Source organism: Curcuma longa, chromosome 11, assembly GCF_044706935.1.
Source record: "Curcuma longa cultivar G26 ecotype Majalengka, Jawa Barat chromosome 11, ITB_CL_G26_1.1, whole genome shotgun sequence".
Classification (NCBI taxonomy): domain Eukaryota; kingdom Viridiplantae; phylum Streptophyta; class Magnoliopsida; order Zingiberales; family Zingiberaceae; genus Curcuma; species Curcuma longa.
Window position 1 is genome coordinate 28,821,309 of NC_133871.1, and position 21,023 is coordinate 28,842,331.

The following is a 21,023-nucleotide window of genomic DNA, read 5'->3' on the forward strand; positions in this document are numbered from 1 at the left end:
CTCCTCTGTTTTTGATCCCTCCGCCGCCCCAAGAAAGCGAAAGGTCACGATTCTCCTCGCTGCTCACAAGGACATGTATTTATAGATCGCGGTGGCAGGGATGGGCGGACACGTTTAACACCTTGGGCGACGGATAAGTTCAACAGCAGTGCGGCACGCGTGTCCGATCGCGTCGGACGATGATGCGAATCTAGATCTTAGGATTGACGGCTGGCACGTGAGGAATCCGGACGTCGGCCGTCGGCGTGAGGCGAAGTGGCGCACGAGTCTGACGTGGAACGGCCCTTTCCCCAGCCAAGTGGCGTGTCTATACAACCAACACGTGGTACGGAGTGCTGGCGGACGACGTGTGTCGGTGTATCAGTTTCCCTGCCGTCGACGATTCGTCTACGTGGCAACTTCAGAAAATGACGCGGGAGATTATTCTCGGAAAGAAATAAAAAGCAAAGTTAAAATGACATTTTTACTATATTTTTCATATTAAAAATATTATTATATCAGATATAATTGATTTATTTTAATGTATTGATATTATTTTATTTTTTTTAAAGAAGCGAGTAATTTTAAATATGACAGCTATTTTTAAGATTAAAAAAATATAATAAAGTATAATTTTAATTGTTTGCCTTTAATTCATTATTTATAATGTGGGGCCGACAGCCGAGTCGATAACGAGCACGTGAGTTAATGCTGATAGCAATTGTTAATAGTGGAACTGGATTGTCTTGGCGATGGGACGAATAAGGTTAAGTCACAAGGTGAACAAATGATGAGGAAGCGCAGCCATTTGAGCACTGGATTTGATGCAGAATCTCTCAAGATTTGGATAGCACAAGTGATCCTCCTACCTTTCCGAATTTTGCACTGTTTGCGTAGGCCACAAATAGCTTTAACTTCTATAGTAAAGATTTGATTTGAAATTTGGGTCCCACTGAGAGTGTGGATTGGGTGATACATTTTCATAGTGAAAAGCGTCAATAGAACGAAAAATAAAATAGAGAAAATTATAAATTTGTTTGTTTTTTAAAAAAATATCCCTTGTCTTCCAAGTGTTGGATCCCATGGCAATTAAAAAAAATATAACAGCTGTAGCATTTATAATTAAAATAAATAAATAAAATTAAAGGGATGAAAGTGAGAGAGGTCTCTATTTTACAAAAGATGATTAATATTATCGACATTACAAAAATACATATAGATTATGTTTTTTTTTCTTTAAATAAATAAAGTATTTTCCAATGGTTCATGAAATAAAAATTCTAAAATATGAGAAAGAACACAGGAACATACCCAGCCCTGTAAGCCCTAGCCGTCCCTTCTCCCGACCCTCAGAAACCGAACAACCGCCGGTGATCCTTGCCGACGCCAATCGCTCATCTTCTCGATCAGGTATTTCTTACTCTTCACTTCCTTCGATGTTTTCCTCTACTGTTTCCGTTTCTCTAGGTTCGATCTCATCAGCCAGTTCAATTCTTTTTAACTCTTCCAAGTTTAGTTTAGTTTTTTTTTTTTTAAAATTATCTCAATCGATCGTATAGAAGCATGGGCCATGGCTACTCCTTTTTTTTTTTTCCTTTTTTTTTTTGCTGTGTCGAATGATTTTACGATCCTCAATTGAATAGTACCTCTGCAGTTTTCCAGCAACGTAGCACAATTCCGACGAGTCTGCGGGCGAGGGATGTCGAGGCACGTGGTGCGACAAATGGTGCCGTTGTTTCACAGCCGGCTGCAAATTTTAGGGGCTCAACTTCGGCCGCTGAGTTCTGCCGCGGAGGTGTCTTCTCCTGATGCCATCCACATGACGGAGAATTGTGTCCGGGTACCCTTTATATCCTGTTATTGATTATGGGCAGGGTGCTGTTCTTGTGATTCGTCATTTGACAATTTTTTTAGTCTCTTGGATTAGATGAAACTTTAGAGAATTTGCTAACAGATAGTTGATGGATATAAAACTTTGTTTGCTTAGTGAAGATTATGTATTTGTATAGTCACTCTGATGACAAAGTGGTTGCCTTTTGGTTGAAGTTGGGACCTTTATGTCCAGCGTTAGTTCTTCCAAACGTTACAGTTTTCTATGTTCTTGTTGAGGCTATACCTCTTTTCATAGATTTTAGGAGCTTAATGCCATAATGCCCTCTCTTTAAGAAATATAAAAAAGGAATAATCTCAATGATCAAATTGAACCTGTTGTTTCTTTATATTAATACTACATGAACTTATGTATTGACATAAATTTTTTTGGCACACACACATACAGTATATATTCTTTTAATATGATATTGGCCTAAATTTGTGAGGATCTAGATAGAAAAAAATTGACATTTATATTTTAAAAAGAAATGTTAAAAGTTGTAGGTTTTAAACTGAGCGGAAGCAAATCTAAATATGTAAAGATGTCTTTAATCAATTTTCTAACAAAGTATATTGTTGGAGTAGACATTATTATTCAGTAAGATTATGCAATTAAAATTGAGAGAGAGTTTTGTGATCATCATGTGTTTCTTAGACTAAAACAAAATTTTATTAGACAGTGACACTACCAATCATATTTTATGGGTTAAGAGATTTTTGACAGTTAAGGAAATCCAAAACTTAGTGTAGTGAGATAACTAAACGAAAGCGTAGGGTTATGAAAAAGATAAACTAAATGCTGTTATCTATGTAGATATACTGTACATAGAATTTAATGAGGAGCTTCATGTATCCATCCCCAATAGTTGGAACACACGGTTTATTTATGTTTGTGATAAGAAAGAATTATCTCAACGCAATTCATCAAGCTAGCGCATAGTTCATGTTTTTTGATTTTTATTTATCTCAAGTACTCAGTGAGTGAGTGTTGAGGTGTTTAAATGGTTTATTAGATCAAAACAGATCACATTTGTATGATTAATTTGGATTACACATACATGTTTGTGGTGTTACACACTCCAAATTGCTATTGCATTTTGGTCATTTCTACTTGATATGATAGAATTTTCTTTTATCAGAGATTGAAGGAGTTGCACGCCACTGAGTCATCCAACAAAGGCAAGATGCTGCGGTTAGGGGTGGAAACAGGTGGTTGCTCTGGCTTCCAATACGTGTTTTGTCTAGATGATAAGAAAAATTCAGATGACAGGTTGGTTGTGTTTTTTTATCTCGGAAATGGTTATATAAACTTCTGCATTTAATAGTATTATAAGTTTCTATCTCGTATAATCTCTTAAATGCGGTTTAGGTTTTTTGAGAAGGATGGTTTTAAGTTGGTGGTGGACAATGTCTCTTATGACTTTGTTAAAGGAGCAACTGTTGATTATGTCGAGGAATTGATTCGCTCAGCATTCCAGGTAAACACCCACTAGTGGAAATACATTGTAATACCCACTTTGTCTATGCATGCATATCCAACAATAAGAGCTAATGGTTCTCAGGTTGGTTTTCTGACCTATGTTTGTTTTATACACTTTCCCTTGCCAAGTGAACAGCTCTATTTGCTTTGTTAAGACCTACTCTTTTTTTTTAAAAAAAAAATCTATGGTTAAAGGAAATGTGAACCACAACCAATGTAATTGTACCTCCTTTTAAAATAAGATGTTTGAATGGGAGTTCAATGAAGATCTAGTTCATAATGAACAAATTTGTAAAGAATAAACTAAGAATTAAACATATTTCCTTATAAAGTTCAATTTCTGGATATATAAACTGAGCTTGTGTTGGATTAAAATTCACAAATAGATGCCAACCAGTGATTACTTTATGAGAAAGTGCTAGCTTCAGGTATATTTATGTCCTGTTGATTGAGGCTTTTTTCTTTGTTTAACTTCTGCAAAATAACTGGTTGGTTTCTATGGTTATGTATTCAACTAACAACGTATATACCTATTAGTTAACCATTTGTTATTTTCTTCCATAATTGTTCCCTTTGATTTTGTTGTTATTGCTCAATGACATTGGTTGAAGAGGAGCCTTAGCGCAATGGTAAAATTGTTGTTATGTGATTTGGTGGTCATTTGTTTGAGTCGCGGAAACATCCTCTCGTAATGCAGGGTAAGACTGCATATGATAGATGCTTCCCTAGGACCTCGCATTGATGGGAGCTTCGTACACTAGGCTGCCCTTTTGTACAATGACGTTGGTTAAACTTTTGAATATAATTAATTGATTTCCATTGTTAAATTTTGTAATACTTGTAAGGACAGAAGTTTGCAATAGGCAACCCACTAGATTAATCTTAAAAGGATAACTTGCACAGAGGACTCTTGGAAAATGATTGTAAGGACAGAAGTATGCAAAAGGCAAACCACTAGATTAATCTTAAAAAGGCCTTTTAAAATGCTAAACCATGCTATAGGATTTATATTTTTAGGTATGTGAACTTGGTACACGGAGCACTCTTTGAATTTATTGCTACCATTAAGAAAGTGGAGTTTTTACTTCTTTTTTTAGTTTGATCCTTTACGATCATCCAGAAGGATACTAATTTTTTCAGGCAATCAGTTTGCTGATCATTCTATCCTTCTTTTGGTCACTCGGACTTTAAGCTTTTCAAACCTCATTATATGGCTCTTTTTTTTCCTTTTGTTGAGCCAACTGTTTCACAGCACGGAGTAAATACCTATTTGCATGGAGTATAATTCAAAATTGAGGTTGCTCTAAATGTTTATAATTCAGTGGGTTAGGATAGTTGGTGGAATAGCAACTGATTAAACTAAGCCTGCAGGTGGTATCAAATCCAAGTGCTGTTGGTGGCTGCAGCTGTAAAAGCTCCTTTATGGTCAAATAGCTGGAAGTTTTCTTGGACTCAGAGTTGTAACAACCGGAGTGGGCATCCCACCATACTGGCCTTCAGATATGGATGATCCTTGTTTATGGACATTACCTTCTGCCTCTTCCATTTTTGTATCTGAGCTGCCAAAAAACAAAATTAGCCTATTTTTGTTGATATTAATCACAAAGTTTGCTGACAACAGATATCTGTTGTAGTCTATAATTGTTAAATTATTCCACACACATTGAAACAAATTAACAATTTGCTGTTTTTACCACAGGACGTACACCTGTGAAATAACACAATAAAGTTTTTCTTTTCGATCTGTAATTGAAAGAGAGTATTGGAAATGTTCTTCTCTTTTTCTTCTTATATGTGAACTATATGTTTCAAGTAAATCAGCAGATCAGGTCTTACCTATTAAGAACAAGACAGATTCAATTTTTTTTTCTCTCTTTGAGATTCGAATAAGACATCTTTCAAGTGACATAATGACTCTCGTTTTATATCTAATCAAGAAAACACATACAGTAATTACTCTTAGAGAATATGTAGACCAGTCAATTAACCTTTTATCTACATCACCAGGACTCCATTTTCCTGCCTCTCTTTTGATTTCCAACACCTCTCTTTGACCTAAAACACACTTGCTTTTGGGGTGTTCTGAATGAAGTCTAAAGTCGAACAATTTGTGGTCAGATCTTGGCGAACCATATATGATCATTCAGTAATGGGTTTGGCACACTCGCAAAATATTTTATTTAATTTCGATATCACTTGGATCGTCGTACGTCATTGCATTCTAGACCACAATATCTATCTTAATTAATTACCTTATGACATCATGTTATTCTTGCAACCTTATTATATAGAGACAAATCTAAATTCTATTTCTCAACAGTTACGTTGTTGGTTAATTAATTAAGTGATAATATTTAGTTTTGGTTTGAAGGATCATTAAGCGAGAATAAACCATTAATTATATTATGATCTGTGGCACTGCGTTTCTATGAGTAAGTCGAGTCAATAAAGTTATTTATCAATAACGCATGCCTGAGACTAGAATTGTGGATTTGGGTGTTTATCAACCATAAGATCATCTTCAAAATTAAATTAATTGATTCAAAGAGAGAAAAAAAATCAAATTTATTTAAAATTGGCAGCAATTGAGCTTTTACTCGTTGGCAGAATTGTGTCTGGTGATGACCAAGCCACTGAGTCATTCACTATCTTCCTATTTATTCGTGTGAAGTCATCCGTCTCTTTCCCCATTCCCCTTTGCCATTTGCATTCCTTCCTTCCTTCCTTGATGATCCAGTAATTACTAATTAGCTGATAGGAACGCCTCCACCACCACCACCATTACCAAAGACTTGCAAGCACCAGTCACACATGCATTGATTAACTCCAATCCTCCATTAACCCATGTATGCCTTGACAAAGCAGAGCCAACTTCTCTCTCCCCTTCATTTCTTCTCTTCTTCTTCTTCTTCTTCTTCTTCTTCCTCCTCCTATGGGCCTGAGGGAGACGTTCTCCGTGGAGTGCTCCTCCCTTGGCTTCTTCCTCCAGCCTCAATGGCTCCATCAACCGCCACCCTCTTCTTCTAATTACTCCTCCGCTAATTCCTTCGCGGTGGTGGAGCCCCATGAAGCAGAGTGCTTGCCGCTGCTGAGCAAGCTCGAGGAGGCCGCAGAGAAGACCCTCAAAGAAGAGACTTACTGCTTCGACGAAGAAGACGTGGCCTTGAATATCGGCTTGCCTGGTGCTGCTTCTGCTGCTGCGGATGAGGAGGAGGAGAAGAGCAGCTTGATCTGTGAGAAAGAAGAGCAGATGGTGATGACCATGAAGGAAGGATCAGTAATTGATGGATTATGCATGAGAAGCAGCAGCAACAGCAGCAGCAGGTATTGGATCCCTACCCCAGCTGAAATCCTCATTGGCCCAGAACAGTTCGCTTGCTCCGTCTGCAGCAAGACCTTCAATAGGTATAACAATTTGCAGGTAATTGATGAATTAATGACTATATATATATAGGAGTTTGAATTGTATATTCGATGCTGGATTTCGAATCTTACGAGTGTTAATTTGTTTATTAATTTGGATCGAGTAGATGCATATGTGGGGGCATGGGCCGGAGTACAGGAAGGGGAGAGAGTCGCTGAAGGGAGGGTCGTCGGAGGCGGCGGGGGCGGCGCTGATGAAGTTGCCGTGTTACTGCTGCGCGGCGGGGTGCAAGAACAGCGTGGGGCACCCGCGGGGGCGGCCGCTGAAGGACTTCCGGACGCTGCAGACGCACTACAAGCGCAAGCACGTGGCGGCGCGCTGCTTCGGCTGCCGAAAGTGCGGGAAGGCCTTCGCGGTGCGCGGCGACTGGCGCACCCACGAGAAGAACTGCGGCCGCCTCTGGAGCTGCTCCTGCGGCTCCCGATTCCGACACAAGCGATCCCTCAACGACCACGTCCGGTCCTTTGGCGCCGGCCACAACGCCATCGCGGCCACCTTCACTACTGCTGCTGCTGCTGCTACTGCAAATTGCGATGATCATAGCTAGAGATATTAACTCATCATCGAAAATTAGTACGATCGATGGAGAGAGAGAGCATCGAATCATATATAATCGATAAATAGTCTAGAGAGGATCGATTTGAAGGTGTTTGCATTGGCAATTAGAATCTCGTGCTCAGGAACAAAAAATTCTTGAGAGAAGGGAGTAGTTTGTTGCCGAGCATGAGAGCTAATTAATTAAGAGATTTAGAGATGTAATGGATGGTGATTAATTAATGGTATCGATAGTTCATGAATAAGAGACATGATTGTTGTGCTTCAGATCAGTTCAAATTACATAATATTCTTCTTCTGGTTGCCAGGATTGTTAGTTAGGATCAGTTGAGCATGCATGCATGATCTTGTCTCATAAATTACATCAAGAACTCGTAGAAGAACCTTGTGTTGTTAAAATAAAGATATATAATTAAATGTGACACAAAAGGGAAAAAAAAATAATGCATTAATACCAGTATGTGCATCGATCTCTAGCAATTAATATGCAGATGCAAGGGGAGGAATGAATCTTATTATTATTTATTTATTTTTGTCAAAGTCCACCACTCGAGGTAATCTTTTTCTTTTGCAGAAAGTCAAACTTTGAGGCCCAAAAAGGTACGTCGACGACGACGAAGAGCCCTAACAAATCCCACTACCGTCCATTTCCCGTCTGCATTCAAGAAATCTCTGCTGCATGCTTCCACTATCACCAACAAATAGTGATGCAGGAATTAATGAACAGGCTTGGAATCCTTTCTCTTTCTCTTTCTCCTTTTCGTTGGTTGGAATTGTTTGTGTGAACAAGGAGAAAAACTCGAAGAAACTCAAGGACAGGGAAGGGATCGAGTTGGGGGGCCACCATCGCCATGCGCCATGACTTGTCGAGGAGTCCCTTTGTCGAGGAGGGATCGAGATGTCAACGAAGACCATTTCCTTTTCTCACTAACAGTTGGAGTCTCGATCGGCATGGCGTGTACAGCCCGAGACGATCGAGGAGGATGAATGGATGGATATATGTATATATGCATGTATGGGATTAATGATGGATCCATACATGCTTAATTTGTATTTATGAGACATGCAATTGGTTTCGCTTTCCTCCAACTAATTGTTTAGATTATTGCAATCGATTCGTAACCTATGAAGATTTTATCGAACTAATAGCTTAGATTATATTAGATTTCCATTTGGTTCTTCACCTTTTTTTTCTTTTACATTGTCATGTATTTAACTTGAATTTCTTGAAATGAAAAATAAATCAATTAGTTTGCAATTTGCGTTTTACATTGAACTGAGCCGAAGTTGAGTTATAATGAATGACAAAACCCCAAGATAATTACCCAAGTAAGAGGCACAATCCAATAAAATATCATTTATTGTACAATATAAGATAACTTAATAATCAATTCTTTTACATTATATGTAAGATTAACAACAAATAATCGAAAAATGTTATTCAAACAAAAAAAAGTTCTTTGAGTTTATACAGATAAATTTCTATGCTAACTAGAGTAATTCGCATGCATGAACCCCCTCATCATGCTTTAACTCTCTTTTAGTTTGAAGAATGACAGGAATATTCATGAACACAGATTAAAAACTGACAGGGAAAAATTATACTTTCTGATTTGGGTTTTAATATACATGTGAACAGGAAGACAACTGCTACGTTGCTTATCGGGATATAATGAAGACTGACAATTCAGTAGTGCGAGAAAAAACTTTCAGTGCATGCCTGGTTTAAAGTCCTCTTAACTTGGACGAGAGCCAAATGCCACATTTTACATGAGATAGCAAGATTTGTCTTCAAAGCCCTTCACCATCAACTCATATTAAAACAAAGAGCACATGACACGTCTCAAACACAAAATAATTTATTTTAACTACCTCTCTTCATTCTGAAGGAGTGTCTTGAAGTAATAATAAAATTTGATTTGGAGGTCATGAATTTGAGTCTTGAAAATAACTTGATAAGACTACGTGTAATAGATCTTTTTCAGACCTTATTGATGAGAACTTCATACATTGGACTGCCCTTTATTTCGTGTCCAGCCTCATCGCCTAATCCGTCGAGGAGTGAGTCAACATCCTCGCCCAACTCTGTGAGTCTAGCACTGAGCTTATCTACCTTGCTTTGCTCTTGTCCCAGGCAAATAAGCAGATCATTCAGTTCATCTTCACTCTCCTTCTCAGCTGCTTCTCTTGCTTCCGCTTTGATTACTTCGACATCAGGATACTGGACATATTCACCTTTTCTCAGCACCTTCACTTCGGATTCGAGACGGAAATTGAACTGCTCCATGCTGGCTGTTGTACGCATCCGATAAACTTTTCAAGTTAGACTCCAGCATATAGTGTCAGTCAGGTGACGTACTGAATGTGGAGACCTACTAAATGTCTTATGAGAATTGCACTTCATAAAATGCACATACAGTGTCAGTGAGGTCACGTACTGAAGTAGCATAGATCCTACAAAATGTAGTCAAATAGCTAGATATGCATCACTTGAAAGTTTAGTGAAAATACAAAGAGAGAAACAGCGTATTTAAGCATGGAAAGGACTTGGAAATATTTCAATTTTATTTTAAAACATGTATCCACTAACAGATTGCATCTTCATTACCAGATAAAGAATCATACAAAAAAATTAAGGCTCTGTACAGTTATTTATGCAAGGGAAAACTGTTTACTAAAATAAATAATATTCTGATGAAGCCTGACATCACAACACACTATGTCGTGTTTAAGAGGTAATCTCATAATAAAGAATTTGGTGGAACAGGGAGCTACTATAAATTAAACTGTCTCAAATATTAACTATGATAATTTGCATTGATGAGTATCGCAGTATAAAAAGAACTTCATTTCTCTATAAGAGCTTCTTTAATATTAGGTAATTTTGGTACAACAACAACAATCATCCAAATGAGTCAAAGCTAATTGAACAGCTGAGATTCTAACCTCACTATCCATAAGCATATTCATTAATGTAGTTATGCCACGGGTAATGGAAATAATTGCTTCTTGTATTCTGCATAAGCACAACTTAACTTAGATAAAAGATGATAGGTACAAACAAGCCACAATTACTTTGCTTGCATGAGTACCTATTTGGGGAATGTGTGAGAAGAGCAGTTATAATCTGAAGAGTGTAATATCTGACCTAGAAGTCATCGTCTGATTGCAAAGAGACAAATGTAAGTAAAAGGTGGAAAACAGGAGACAAGACCAAGAAATATCACTCAGTTACCAATACACTTTGGAGAAGAGAAATATTCTCTCATTCTCTGGAAATAAGATCTGAATTCACTAAAGCTGATTGAACCACATTTTTCTGTCCTTGTGCAGTTTCCATGGGAGTTAAGGTACTTAGAATAGTTTCTAGCGCACTTCGTATCAGTTCAACATCATCACGTTCTTCCTTTAGAGCATTAAGAAGAAGAGGAAATCCTGTTTAGAAAAAAGGAACAATAAATAAGGACTGATTGGAACCAGAAATATATATATTGTAGACTTAAAGAAAGCACTACCCATAGCCCCAAATGACATCTGAGCAGTATGGCTTTCCGCAACAAGCAACTGGAGATCAATCATAGCTGATCGCCTATCATCAGCTAGTACACCATTGCTTATACGATTGAGATGTTTTTCAATATAGCCATCAAAATAAATGTGGTCAATGAAAGTATAAAAACCATTCTAAAGCAAGATGAAAAAAAGATAATAGGTGAATCTCAGTTTCATAAAGAAGTGCTCTTCCAAGAGTGTAGGCCATTGAAGCAATTCTCGTTCATCTGAGACCATGATACTTATACTACCAAATTCTATCTTATACTGGTAGTGTTGATATTTATATTACCAACCCATGGCTGGCAATGTTTCAAAGATAAATCTGATTTATCAAGTTTCAGGTACTTTGTAAGAACCAATTCAGCACTGCAGTATAGGATTAATACCCATCAGTAGTCTGATAAACCAATCTAGATTGGCTCTGATGGCAATTAGTAAGTAAAGGTTTGAATTAAGCATCACGTTGATGGACTCAAGTTAGAATTCCACTTAGCATAAGTAGTTTGAGTTTGCATTAGCACAACGGCCAGGAGTATTTAGGATTTTGGCTCTGATGGATGGAACTTTCAAAATGTTGACAAACAGGGATGGCCAAGAAATTTTCATCCAAGGAAAACTTGCATTTCATATCAGAACTCAGAACTAATTTCAAATTTTCAATCACGAACTAAGTATATCAAGCATGTAAGACATCTGCTGCTTAAAATCAATCCACAATATATTCACTTCAGAACAGAATATATGCAAACAAATCGTTATTCAACTATAACAAAAGTACATGTCAACCACTAAACAGATTTAATATTATTTAAGTAGAACATACTACCTGTCTTTGTTTGAATCAGAGTTCTCATTTCTGAAAACGAATCCACCAACACCCTGCATGCAATTGTCATCAAAAGAAAGTCATCTTCACAGTAAAACAATGGGTCACTAATTAACTATAAGAGGTCATGATAGGCCGGCAAAGCTGAAACCAGATGAAATTCAAGTCTGTGACTTGCCTTAAGGTCTTCCAAAATATCAATGTAGAAAGTTAAAATTACTTAAGGTTTAAGACGTCTGCACAAAAACCTTACTCACTCTAAATAAATCGTGATACTGAAGATTGCATTGTTTCGGAGGTATACCAGGGCAACATCATTAAGATTAAGACGATCAATCTTGAAATCCATCCCGAAATGATTCGGCAAGTATAATTGAGCTCCTTCTCAGCTGCCTATTCGAACAAAAATAAAAAATAAAAAAATAGAACAGGGGACGAAACTTTAAATGGTTTGGCAACAATTCCAGTAAAACGGCGAAGCTACAAGAACAAAGCTCTAACATTGATGAATAAACAACTCAAGCAAAAGAGTGAGGAGAGAAACCCTAAAACAGATCAAACCGACTGAATGATCTAGAGGGGCTTAACGTGAATTCCAATCCCCACAAAATTGGTAATCACGAATGTAGTGGAGAAGAATCAGGAGAGCAGAAGGATAACTGATCGCCGACGCGACAGAACAGCATACACTCTGTTCCGGAGCAGGTCGTGTCCAACAGCGATCAGGTATCAGCTCCGGCTGCAACGGCTGAGGAAGAGACTCGATCTCCTTAGGTAGCCGCCTTTTCTTCTTCCGGTGACCCCGTACAGAGGAGGGCTGGTCCAGTTGGGGATGGGAATTCTCCGGTTCGGGTTTTAGGCGAAATGCGGACGCGGGCGGGGGAGACAGTTGCGTCGCGATAGGGACCCCGGGACCACGGCCCGGGCGAGATCGTGGCCTCCGGTCGCCCGCAGCGACGCCTGTGGAGAACGTAGGTGCGGCGTCGGCGGTGGTCGCGGTCGGGCCGATGGAGGCGCCGGCTTCCCGTGGGAGGAAGTGGCGTTCGAATGGAGGCGAGAGAGAGAGAGAGAGAGAGAGAGAGAGGCTGAGCCGTTATATTTCAATTGTAACGGTGGTATTAATAAATTTGTCAGTGAGGTTATTTTAAATAAATTTCATAATTTATTTTTATTATTTTTACTAAATTTCATAATTATTTTGTGATATAATGAAGACTTGTTGCAGCCTTTTGTTGGGAAAAAGAGAGTTTTGGTGATGATCGCACAAGCAGATGCAAGGGAAGGGAAGCAAAGCAGAGAGTTTTGGAATTTCGAGGCGAGATTGATGCCGACCTCCGCCGACGACTGCTCCAAACCCCCGCCTCTCAGCCCTTCCGCCCCGGCCGCTGCCGCTGCCTCTGCAGCTGAGCCTCTCAGCCGCAGCATCTTTCCCCTGTCTATCACAGCAGTCTCCGCCCGCCGCCGCGCCGCGCTTTCTTCCTTGATAGCGGGCTCACCTCCACAAGACGATTCAGTCGTCCGCGAGCGAAATCCTGCTCTCCCCTCCTCCCCCGGCCATGCCTTCCGGATTGCGGCGCCCTCCGATGTTTTCTTCGACCCGATGACGAGCCTCTCCGACGCCAAAGATGACTGCTTGAGCTTCGTCACCGCTAGGGTCAGCGACGGTACCGCCTGCAGCGTCGGCGCCCGCTCTACGGTCAGCGATTTCCAAGACGAGGACAGCCGGCGGAACCCTGGCTCGAGCGGCGACGACGATGCGGATGATGAATGCAGCAGCAGCAGCAGTTGGTGCAGCGGCTGGAGCAGCACTGCCGGCGGCTGGTGGGCGAAAAAGCCGCACCAGGCGAATGATGCGCGGTGGGACGCCATCCGCGCCGTTAGCATACGTGACGGACGTCTTGGATTAGGGCACTTCAGGCTCTTGGAAAGGCTTGGGAGCGGGGACATCGGTTGCGTATACCTCGCCGAGTTGAGGGGAAAAGGAAGCCCCCTGTTCGCAGTGAAGGTGATGGACAAGGCGGCGCTTGTGAGCCGCAAGAAGCTTAGCAGGGCGCACACGGAGAGGGAGATTCTGCAATGTCTTGACCACCCGTTCTTGCCGACCCTCTATGCGCATTTTGAGACTGAGAATTTTGCTTGCTTGGTGATGGAGTTCTACTCCGGTGGCGATCTCCGCGATCTCCAGCAAAGGCAACCTGGAAAATGCTTCACTGAGACTGCTGCAAGGTAATATGCTGTAAATGTAGCATCTTTGTGGAAGCATCATTCATTTTGAATTATTCAAATGATGAAATGCTAATCACCAATTGAATTATTCAATTTTTGTTTTTTGTTTGTTTTCACATTCTTAGTCTTCATCAAACATTGTTCAACAACCTTTCCAAGCTTTAGGCTTTTCTTTCTATCCTTCTAATGTCTTTTGCTTCCCATGCAATGCATTCTGCTCTATATTTTGTGAACAAAAGAGTAAGAAGCTTAGAGGAATTCAATAAAATATTAGTCACTAATCTCCACATATAACTGTCAGAAGTTTGAACTATGTGATGCAAAATGCTTACACCCAATTTAATGATATCAACTCATCTAATGCTTTCTCCACCCACAACTTCCAATGGCAGTAGACTAAATTGTGGTCACATAATCTCTCCCATAAGTGTTGATATTCTTTTCCAAGTCCAAAGTCTAGTAAGTTGTGAGGCCAATTGAGTTATAAACAGTTCACTTTTGTTGCATCTTCTCTGGGGTGATTAAATATTACTGAATTAAACCTCTTAATGTGCTGCTCATTATAGTAAATAGTAACCTTTATCTCTACTTAATTATACCATAATTAGGCAAGATTTTGCATGTATTGTGGTTGTCTGACACTTATATTGAACATTCATTCAACACTCGCAAATCATTATAAGAGGCAATGAACCAGCTGTCTGATATTTGTGATCTTAACTAGCTTGCTGAAATCTCTGTCTCATATGTTGCTTGAACTTTGTTGCTAACATGGAACTGATTCTTGTTTTGATTACTATCTGAAAATAAGTAGAAATGATGAACATAGTCTGCCAATAAAGTCGTCATTCTTATCCATGCTTTATATAAAAATACAAAAATTGACTGCAATGTGAAGATGCTTCTTAACTCTACAAGCATGAAAATTTTTGATGATTCAGGTTTTATATTGCTGAAGTTCTTCTTGCTTTGGAGTACCTTCATATGCTCGGGATAATTTATAGAGATCTCAAGCCAGAGAACGTATTGGTAAGAGATGATGGACACATAGTGCTATCTGATTTTGATCTCTCTTTAAGGTGTGTGGTTTTTCCCACTCTGGTGAAATCCACAAAGAGTAGCGGAAGACACAGTCAACCTTCTTGTATCGAACCCAGCTGCATGAAGCACTCATGTCTGCAGCCTACTTGCTTCTCACCGCATCTGTCGGGTGTCAGGAGGTCCAAGGCAAGCAAAGCATGCACAACTGATGTTGGTAAACCGGATCAAACACTTCCTGTGCTAATCGCAGAGCCCTCAAGTGCCCATTCCATGTCCTTTGTAGGTACTCATGAATATTTAGCACCTGAGATCATCAAAGGCGAAGGGCATGGTAGTGCTGTGGATTGGTGGAGCTTTGGGATACTTCTCTACGAGCTTCTGTTTGGAAAGACACCATTTAAAGGGTCTGGAAACCGTGCTACCTTGTTCAATGTGGTGGGAGAGCCACTAGAGTTCCCTGAGCTTCCTACTATCAGTTTTGCAGCGCGAGATCTGATCAAAGGCTTGCTCTTGAAAGAGCCCCAGCAAAGGCTTGCTTATCGGCATGGCACTGCAGAGTTGAAGCAACATCCTTTTTTTCAGAGCATAAATTGGGCACTTATACGGTGCGAAAGCCCGCCAGAGGTGCCAAAGATGAACAAGTTTAAAGTCGGGACAAGCGGTGATTTTACAGTCACAGTTAACGGGAATATGGTGGGAGTGAATGTGAAACCATCCGGCAAATATCTAGACATGGATTTCTTTTAACTTCTTAGATCTTTGCAGTCTGCTCCTAAAAAGGTTCCAAGGAGACGACTTTGCTGTGATAAGTGGGTGAATATGGTTGCTCTCTTGATGCTTCAGACATCGATATTATGTTAGCAAGCGATCATGGAACCTTCCTTTTAGTTTGATCATGCCGATTGTTTCAGGGATCGGATTCATTGCTTGAGGTGCAACATTTTCAAAGAAAAAAAGGAAAAAGTGCAACTCTTCAACCATGAAAAGTTGGCATTCGAATCTCTGTACAGAAATCTGCAGAACAGATTTGTGCTAATTGTTCCTTGATTATTCTCTCGCAATGCCAACTGCAACTTGCGAATCTGAAACATATCGAAACTGAGCAGAACGATAGCACCAAGCTGCATAGTGCAGACTGCTATGAAGAAGGATTTCTGCAGTTCTAGCTCAATTTGCAGAGTTGAGTTGATCACTGTATATATATATATATATATATATATTTCACTTGTAATTCGTAGATTAAGTTCATTGTATGTTGAGATTGTAGTTAAGAACCAATTAGTTGTAATTAAGTGCAATCGGTCAGTAGTACTGTTTGTTCTATAATCTTCCATATCATGTACTAGAAATAGAACCAAGAAGACAAATATAAGCCTTATTGAATTGTGAAAGTTAGCAATCTCCAGAGTTATTGATAGGAAAGGCAAAGGCGCAACACTTGCACACAACTCAAAAGCATTGACCTCATCTTCGAACCTGAACCAAACTCTTCGAACCAAGACCACCATGAAAGGATCATGTTCAGACAAAGATGTAGACAATGATACCGATACTTAACAGGAATTAGGTGAGATCGTCTTCCTCTTCTTCCTTCAATTTGATGGTGTTCTTCACTCGCAGCAGAAGAGTAGTTTTCCAAGAATCCTGGTGTCAGTTTAGATTGTATCGTCAACAAGATTGCTTAAAGTGTAACAAGTTAACCAGTACAAATACTTGTGCTATCTTTTTTCTTGAGGAAAAGACATGGAAAAGATACTGGCATTGATTAGGAAATATTTATCAACTTTTATGTTCTTGCTACTCCATCAAATGCTAGATCAAGTAGAACATAAACTTTTAAAGTACGATGCGACGGAACAACAATGTTAATAGAAAACAGCATACCAGCCTGGTCATGCTGTCATATTCTTGAACTGCATCTGTAAATTTCACAACATCTCCCTCATCCAGTGCTTCTGCTAAATTCTGCAATAAAGTGGTACTTTTCTAAGTGAAATACATATAACTTTAAGAACTACACCAAATAATTTTTAACAAATCCAATCAGACATGCTGATCCAGATGGTTTTCTTAATTTTGAATAGTTTAAGAAACTTAAGTATAATTTGGTTATAAATAATTCAGTAAATTTTTTAGAATAAAAAAAATGGACAAGGAACGAAGGGAATAAAAGCAATATAGTAGCAAATAAAAGTGGCATGCAATGTTATTCTAATATCAAACGAATTAAATTGATAAAACATGAAACCTTGGACCGCAATAATTTTTTGAAAATTAATTTGACCATGCACCATTAGTTGGGCATTCTATATACTCTATAGTTTAAGACATTTCACCTTTCTTTTTACAAATTTGATAAGATCTGTCCATGATGCAATAGATTATGTGAAATTAAGTCAACTATCTAGGGCCGACTATAGATATTATCCTTTCAATGTGATAAATATTATGTGATTTTTTCTAGAAAATAATACTTGCAGGAACTTGGTTGACTGAGTAAAGAAAATTGATCTGCAAGTGTAAAGGCAGGCCTATATCACTCGAAAACCATCTAAGTCTTACAGATAAAAGCTTGTATTCCCGTGTGCCTGAAAAAGTGGGATCAAGTTCCTGCACAAGATGTATCACCAGGTTAATGATCTTTGACACAAAAGGTCTTCAATTTACCAGCCAAGATGAACAAACCTCATATCGTTCTAATGCATTTGTAACTGCAACAACATCACCTTTGCACAGCTGGCATATTCCAGCATTCAGTAGAATCCCTTTGACACTATACTTGAGAAGATTGTTATTGATGCACTGTCGTGCATTCACTTCAAGTATTCCAATTGCCTTTGGGTATCTGAAAAAATAACATGTCTAGTTCGTACACAACCACCACCAGAAGCTAAAATTTTCTGAAGCTAAATATCTCATATGCATATGCTGATTCTACTAAGTATACAAAGAACATATGGTATACAAATTGTTCACCAATCAACATGGCAAATCATACTTATAGCAATTTTCAGAATTATAGGTTAACCAAAAAAGTGCATAACACAGACTGAAAGTAAAACATTATTTAAGACGGCAGGCACTATGGTCAAGAGGTATGAGTTGTTTGCCAAGTCCAGATTCAATGTGGTAGACATAAGAGTTCCAGAAACTATATATGCAGAAAAGAGGTAGATATCAAGGTGTTCCAATAGATACCACTAAGACAGCTAAAAGCAATCTTCTTCAGGTCTGCACAGAAAAAACATCAGCAATGGTATAAGACGGTCAACCAGCTAAACCTAATTCTCAAAGGGGAAGGCAAGAAGAAAACTAACATTCCAGCACATTGGATCTAACAGTGTGCACAATCAGTACACCAACAAAAAGGCTTAGTCATAATCATAATTGCTGGTAAGGAACATAAACTAGCCAAAAATATCAGAGAATATTGAAAATTTGATATAGTAAAATAAAGAACAAATGTCAACAAGTTACACTTACTGCTCCAGTTGAGCGGCAAATTGTGCAACCTTTTGGTTACATTGATTGGCAGAAGTTGTTACTTCCTCACTTTGAAAGAGATCAGCTGCCCGTTCAAAGTACACAATAGCCTTCTCTAAATCCTGTTCTTGCTCATATAACTCACCAAGCTCCTGTAATATGACAAAATGAAATCCACAGAAAAAGAAAATAAAATAACTAAAAACACCCTAAGTTCATACATGCACAGCATCAACTTAAAATCAGGGAACAATCACCATCAAGGATAGTCCCAGCAAGTTTATTCCAAGCACAAGATCTGGAGAGATTTTTATACTCAAGCAATATAAATGCTAGATTATGCAGTAGCATGATACAGTCCATGGAGAAAATGCCACAAGAGAACATCAGCAGCAAAAGCCAGATCTTCACCTTGCAATATCTTGCAGCCATGTTTAGTCTACCAATCTCCAGGAAAAGGTTAACAGCCTGGTTTAATGATTCGGCAGCATCTGCATCAACATGGATTATGTTATTATCCAAATAGCAAAGTAACAGGTTGAAAATGCTTACCCACTTTTTAGCTTCGACAACTTAAAGATGTTAATTAGTAAAAAACTGGAAACAGCAAGAAACATGGAACTCAAACATGTAATAGAGCCAAAGAAGTAGTAACTGGTTTGAATCAAGGAGGCACTTGATTGAGCTTGGCTCAGATGAATATATACCTTGAATTGAGATTTTCTTGTAACAATTTGCTGCATCAACATATGATGAGGCAGCTTCATGCTTGCTATCTAACTGCATAGTGATACCGGCATGAATGATTAAATGCCAATAAAATTGATAACATGTGAAACTACTCATCCTATCAAATTCATGAATAATCTTATCTAACCTTCAATCGACAGTCAGCGATTTTGATGTACACTGATCCAGCCCTGTCCCCTGCAGTAGCAAATTAAGCCATTAATTAAGAAGCAATACAAAAACATAGTTGTCAACTGGAAATTAAAATAGTCAAACTAATGTTTATTGATTTAAATTTAATCAAATTTGACACAACTAAAAGAATAACTGATGCCTTTTGCTGAGTATTGCAGGCAAAATAGAACTTCCAACCAAGCTCAAACAAGTGCAATCATTGAGAAGAAAATTAAGAAATAATTATTTTGCAAAGGAAATAACAAAGTAACTTGATACCATCAAATCAAACAATCAAAATCGGCCAAATAAAGAACTAAACAACAGATCTAAATAGCAATAATGAAGTTGATGAATTTAGATCCTCATAGCTTGACTCTGCAATATCTAATTGACATCTAATCCAGAATAAGATGAAATGACTTCTGGACAACATATTGTATCCTAGGAGGCACAACTCATCTAACTGGAGGCAAGCTACCAATCTAAATCTCCCTGTTAATTTAAGCAAATGAATAAATGGGACAGGATTTGATTTGATTTGATTAAATCAACATTACTTTGAATTGGATCTTGTGCTTAAGTCAAACTCAAACAAGGTAAATGAATTTGCTCATATGGCTATGCTAGAAATTTATCTATACACTTATGTGGAATCCAAATCAGACAAGGACTAGGTTATTTGGTTATATTACCACAAAATGCCATAAATGTGTTTACCAATTTATGTTGACAACTTTAGGCATTGTTGTATTTTTGACAAATGGCATTCATGTGTTCATGTCAAACTGATGTTGGAGACTAGTGAGTGATGGGAATATAAAATGACCAGTTGACCATAATGTTACCGTGAGCAAAAACACAGCCGCTGCCAATTAATTATAGATAATGAATACCACCAATTCGACCTACAAAGTTCTAGGATTCACTAAATTCGAAGCTAAAAGTTACTAGTTATCACCAACAGCCAACATTTAACGAGAAAAAAAAAACCTAGGCAGTCGCCTTCCGATCGGATTTCAAATGGGAGAGAAACCAGAATCCAATAAGCCCAATACAAAATTACTTGGGCATACTCCGCTCATCCACCAGAACCGAAGGCGAATCCGGATAAGGATTTTTGTCTTCAATAAAACAACTAAATCCACCTAACCAGACAAGGGTGGTCGATAAGCAGATTTCTCCAACCAAGCACAAACATGCAGGGAAAAAAAATACAAACCCTAACTTACAAGGGAGAGAACCATAAATGAGGCAAGAAAAATACAGTTTTTTGCGAGCTTGAAGCAATTGGCGGCCTTTTCGAACAAATCGGCGGCGTCATCATGTTTGGATCCGAAGATTCCCCATCCCGATAGCTTCTTCTCCGCCTTCTGCACGAACTCCTCGGCCTTGGCGCTCTGATCCGCCATCTCTTCTTCCTCCAACGTTCTGATGGCTTCCTCTCAGCGCAGGAGCGGCCGCGGACGTACACACGGCAGAGGAAAGCAAGGCGAACGGGAAGAAAATCCTGCGAACGCAAGCAAAACGTTTGCTACAAATGGGCAAATCCCGTTCCATCATAAAATCTAACATTACCTTTATACCCCTCCTATTTAGAGTCGAGGCCAGCTCAAAATTACAAAGCAGCGAGGATAAACAACCGGGTCTTCATTTATTTTAAAAAGTACATTTATAAA

At 38.8% G+C, this 21,023-nt stretch overlaps 5 protein-coding genes across 7 annotated transcripts; 3 read left to right on the forward strand and 2 right to left on the reverse strand.

The window, feature by feature from the left end:
* Positions 1-1,270: 1,270 nt before the first annotated feature.
* Positions 1,271-5,074, forward strand: LOC141839661 (iron-sulfur assembly protein IscA-like 2, mitochondrial). Of its 3 annotated transcripts, none has more exons than XM_074727459.1 (5): positions 1,271-1,389; positions 1,634-1,819; positions 2,991-3,121; positions 3,221-3,329; positions 4,703-5,074. In XM_074727459.1, the coding sequence occupies exons 2-5, from the start codon at positions 1,679-1,681 to the stop codon at positions 4,763-4,765; spliced, it is 444 nt and encodes a 147-aa protein (XP_074583560.1). In that variant the 5' UTR covers positions 1,271-1,389; positions 1,634-1,678; the 3' UTR covers positions 4,766-5,074. The 3 variants fall into 3 exon arrangements, with proteins under 3 accessions (XP_074583560.1, XP_074583561.1, XP_074583562.1); XM_074727460.1 differs by having other exon boundaries at positions 1,286-1,389; positions 1,623-1,819; XM_074727461.1 differs by having other exon boundaries at positions 1,286-1,389; positions 1,642-1,819.
* Positions 5,075-6,068: 994 nt separating this feature from the next.
* Positions 6,069-7,547, forward strand: LOC141840975 (zinc finger protein WIP3-like). The gene is made up of 2 exons (XM_074729091.1): positions 6,069-6,752; positions 6,862-7,547. Exons 1-2 carry the CDS (start codon positions 6,264-6,266, stop codon positions 7,300-7,302), a joined length of 930 nt encoding a protein of 309 aa, XP_074585192.1. The 5' UTR covers positions 6,069-6,263; the 3' UTR covers positions 7,303-7,547.
* A 1,539-nt stretch (positions 7,548-9,086) lies between these two features.
* On the reverse strand, positions 9,087-12,040 carry LOC141840977 (golgin candidate 6-like). The gene is made up of 7 exons (XM_074729093.1): positions 11,996-12,040; positions 11,693-11,744; positions 10,826-10,954; positions 10,546-10,745; positions 10,403-10,472; positions 10,257-10,326; positions 9,087-9,764 (listed from the first exon to the last, which is right to left on the reverse strand). The coding sequence occupies exons 1-4, from the start codon at positions 12,038-12,040 to the stop codon at positions 10,576-10,578; spliced, it is 396 nt and encodes a 131-aa protein (XP_074585194.1). The 3' UTR covers positions 9,087-9,764; positions 10,257-10,326; positions 10,403-10,472; positions 10,546-10,575.
* Positions 12,041-13,015: 975 nt separating this feature from the next.
* On the forward strand, positions 13,016-16,238 carry LOC141840974 (serine/threonine-protein kinase D6PKL1-like). Its single transcript, XM_074729090.1, has 2 exons — positions 13,016-13,917; positions 14,859-16,238. The coding sequence occupies exons 1-2, from the start codon at positions 13,016-13,018 to the stop codon at positions 15,703-15,705; spliced, it is 1,749 nt and encodes a 582-aa protein (XP_074585191.1). The 3' UTR covers positions 15,706-16,238.
* Positions 16,239-16,307: 69 nt separating this feature from the next.
* Positions 16,308-20,880, reverse strand: LOC141840976 (alpha-soluble NSF attachment protein-like). Its single transcript, XM_074729092.1, has 9 exons — positions 20,612-20,880; positions 19,319-19,368; positions 19,149-19,221; positions 18,853-18,932; positions 18,442-18,593; positions 17,644-17,803; positions 17,521-17,568; positions 16,843-16,923; positions 16,308-16,602 (listed from the first exon to the last, which is right to left on the reverse strand). The coding sequence occupies exons 1-9, from the start codon at positions 20,754-20,756 to the stop codon at positions 16,522-16,524; spliced, it is 870 nt and encodes a 289-aa protein (XP_074585193.1). The 5' UTR covers positions 20,757-20,880; the 3' UTR covers positions 16,308-16,521.
* Between the last annotated feature and the right edge of the window lie 143 nt (positions 20,881-21,023).

What these genes read in the sequence shown, in the direction of transcription:
- LOC141839661 (XM_074727459.1), top strand. Translation starts at nt 1,679, where the DNA reads ATGTCGAGGCACGTGGTGCGACAAATGGTGCCGTTGTTTCACAGCCGG. An exon ending in TGACGGAGAATTGTGTCCGG is followed by an intron (nt 1,820 to 2,990) that starts GTACCCTTTATA and finishes TTCTTTTATCAG; the next exon opens with AGATTGAAGGAGTTGCACGC. An exon ending in TGATTCGCTCAGCATTCCAG is followed by an intron (nt 3,330 to 4,702) that starts GTAAACACCCAC and finishes CTAAGCCTGCAG; the next exon opens with GTGGTATCAAATCCAAGTGC.
- LOC141840975 (XM_074729091.1), top strand. Translation starts at nt 6,264, where the DNA reads ATGGGCCTGAGGGAGACGTTCTCCGTGGAGTGCTCCTCCCTTGGCTTC. An exon ending in ATAGGTATAACAATTTGCAG is followed by an intron (nt 6,753 to 6,861) that starts GTAATTGATGAA and finishes TGGATCGAGTAG; the next exon opens with ATGCATATGTGGGGGCATGG.
- LOC141840977 (XM_074729093.1), bottom strand. Translation starts at nt 12,040, where the DNA reads ATGGATTTCAAGATTGATCGTCTTAATCTTAATGATGTTGCCCTG. An exon ending in ATCTTAATGATGTTGCCCTG is followed by an intron (nt 11,745 to 11,995) that starts GTATACCTCCGA and finishes AATTGCATGCAG; the next exon opens with GGTGTTGGTGGATTCGTTTT. An exon ending in GATGTCATTTGGGGCTATGG is followed by an intron (nt 10,746 to 10,825) that starts GTAGTGCTTTCT and finishes TTTTCTAAACAG; the next exon opens with GATTTCCTCTTCTTCTTAAT.
- LOC141840974 (XM_074729090.1), top strand. Translation starts at nt 13,016, where the DNA reads ATGCCGACCTCCGCCGACGACTGCTCCAAACCCCCGCCTCTCAGCCCT. An exon ending in TTCACTGAGACTGCTGCAAG is followed by an intron (nt 13,918 to 14,858) that starts GTAATATGCTGT and finishes TTGATGATTCAG; the next exon opens with GTTTTATATTGCTGAAGTTC.
- LOC141840976 (XM_074729092.1), bottom strand. Translation starts at nt 20,756, where the DNA reads ATGGCGGATCAGAGCGCCAAGGCCGAGGAGTTCGTGCAGAAGGCGGAG. An exon ending in CTTCAAGCTCGCAAAAAACT is followed by an intron (nt 19,369 to 20,611) that starts GTATTTTTCTTG and finishes TTGCTACTGCAG; the next exon opens with GGGACAGGGCTGGATCAGTG. An exon ending in TGGCTGCAAGATATTGCAAG is followed by an intron (nt 18,594 to 18,852) that starts GTGAAGATCTGG and finishes GTCATATTACAG; the next exon opens with GAGCTTGGTGAGTTATATGA.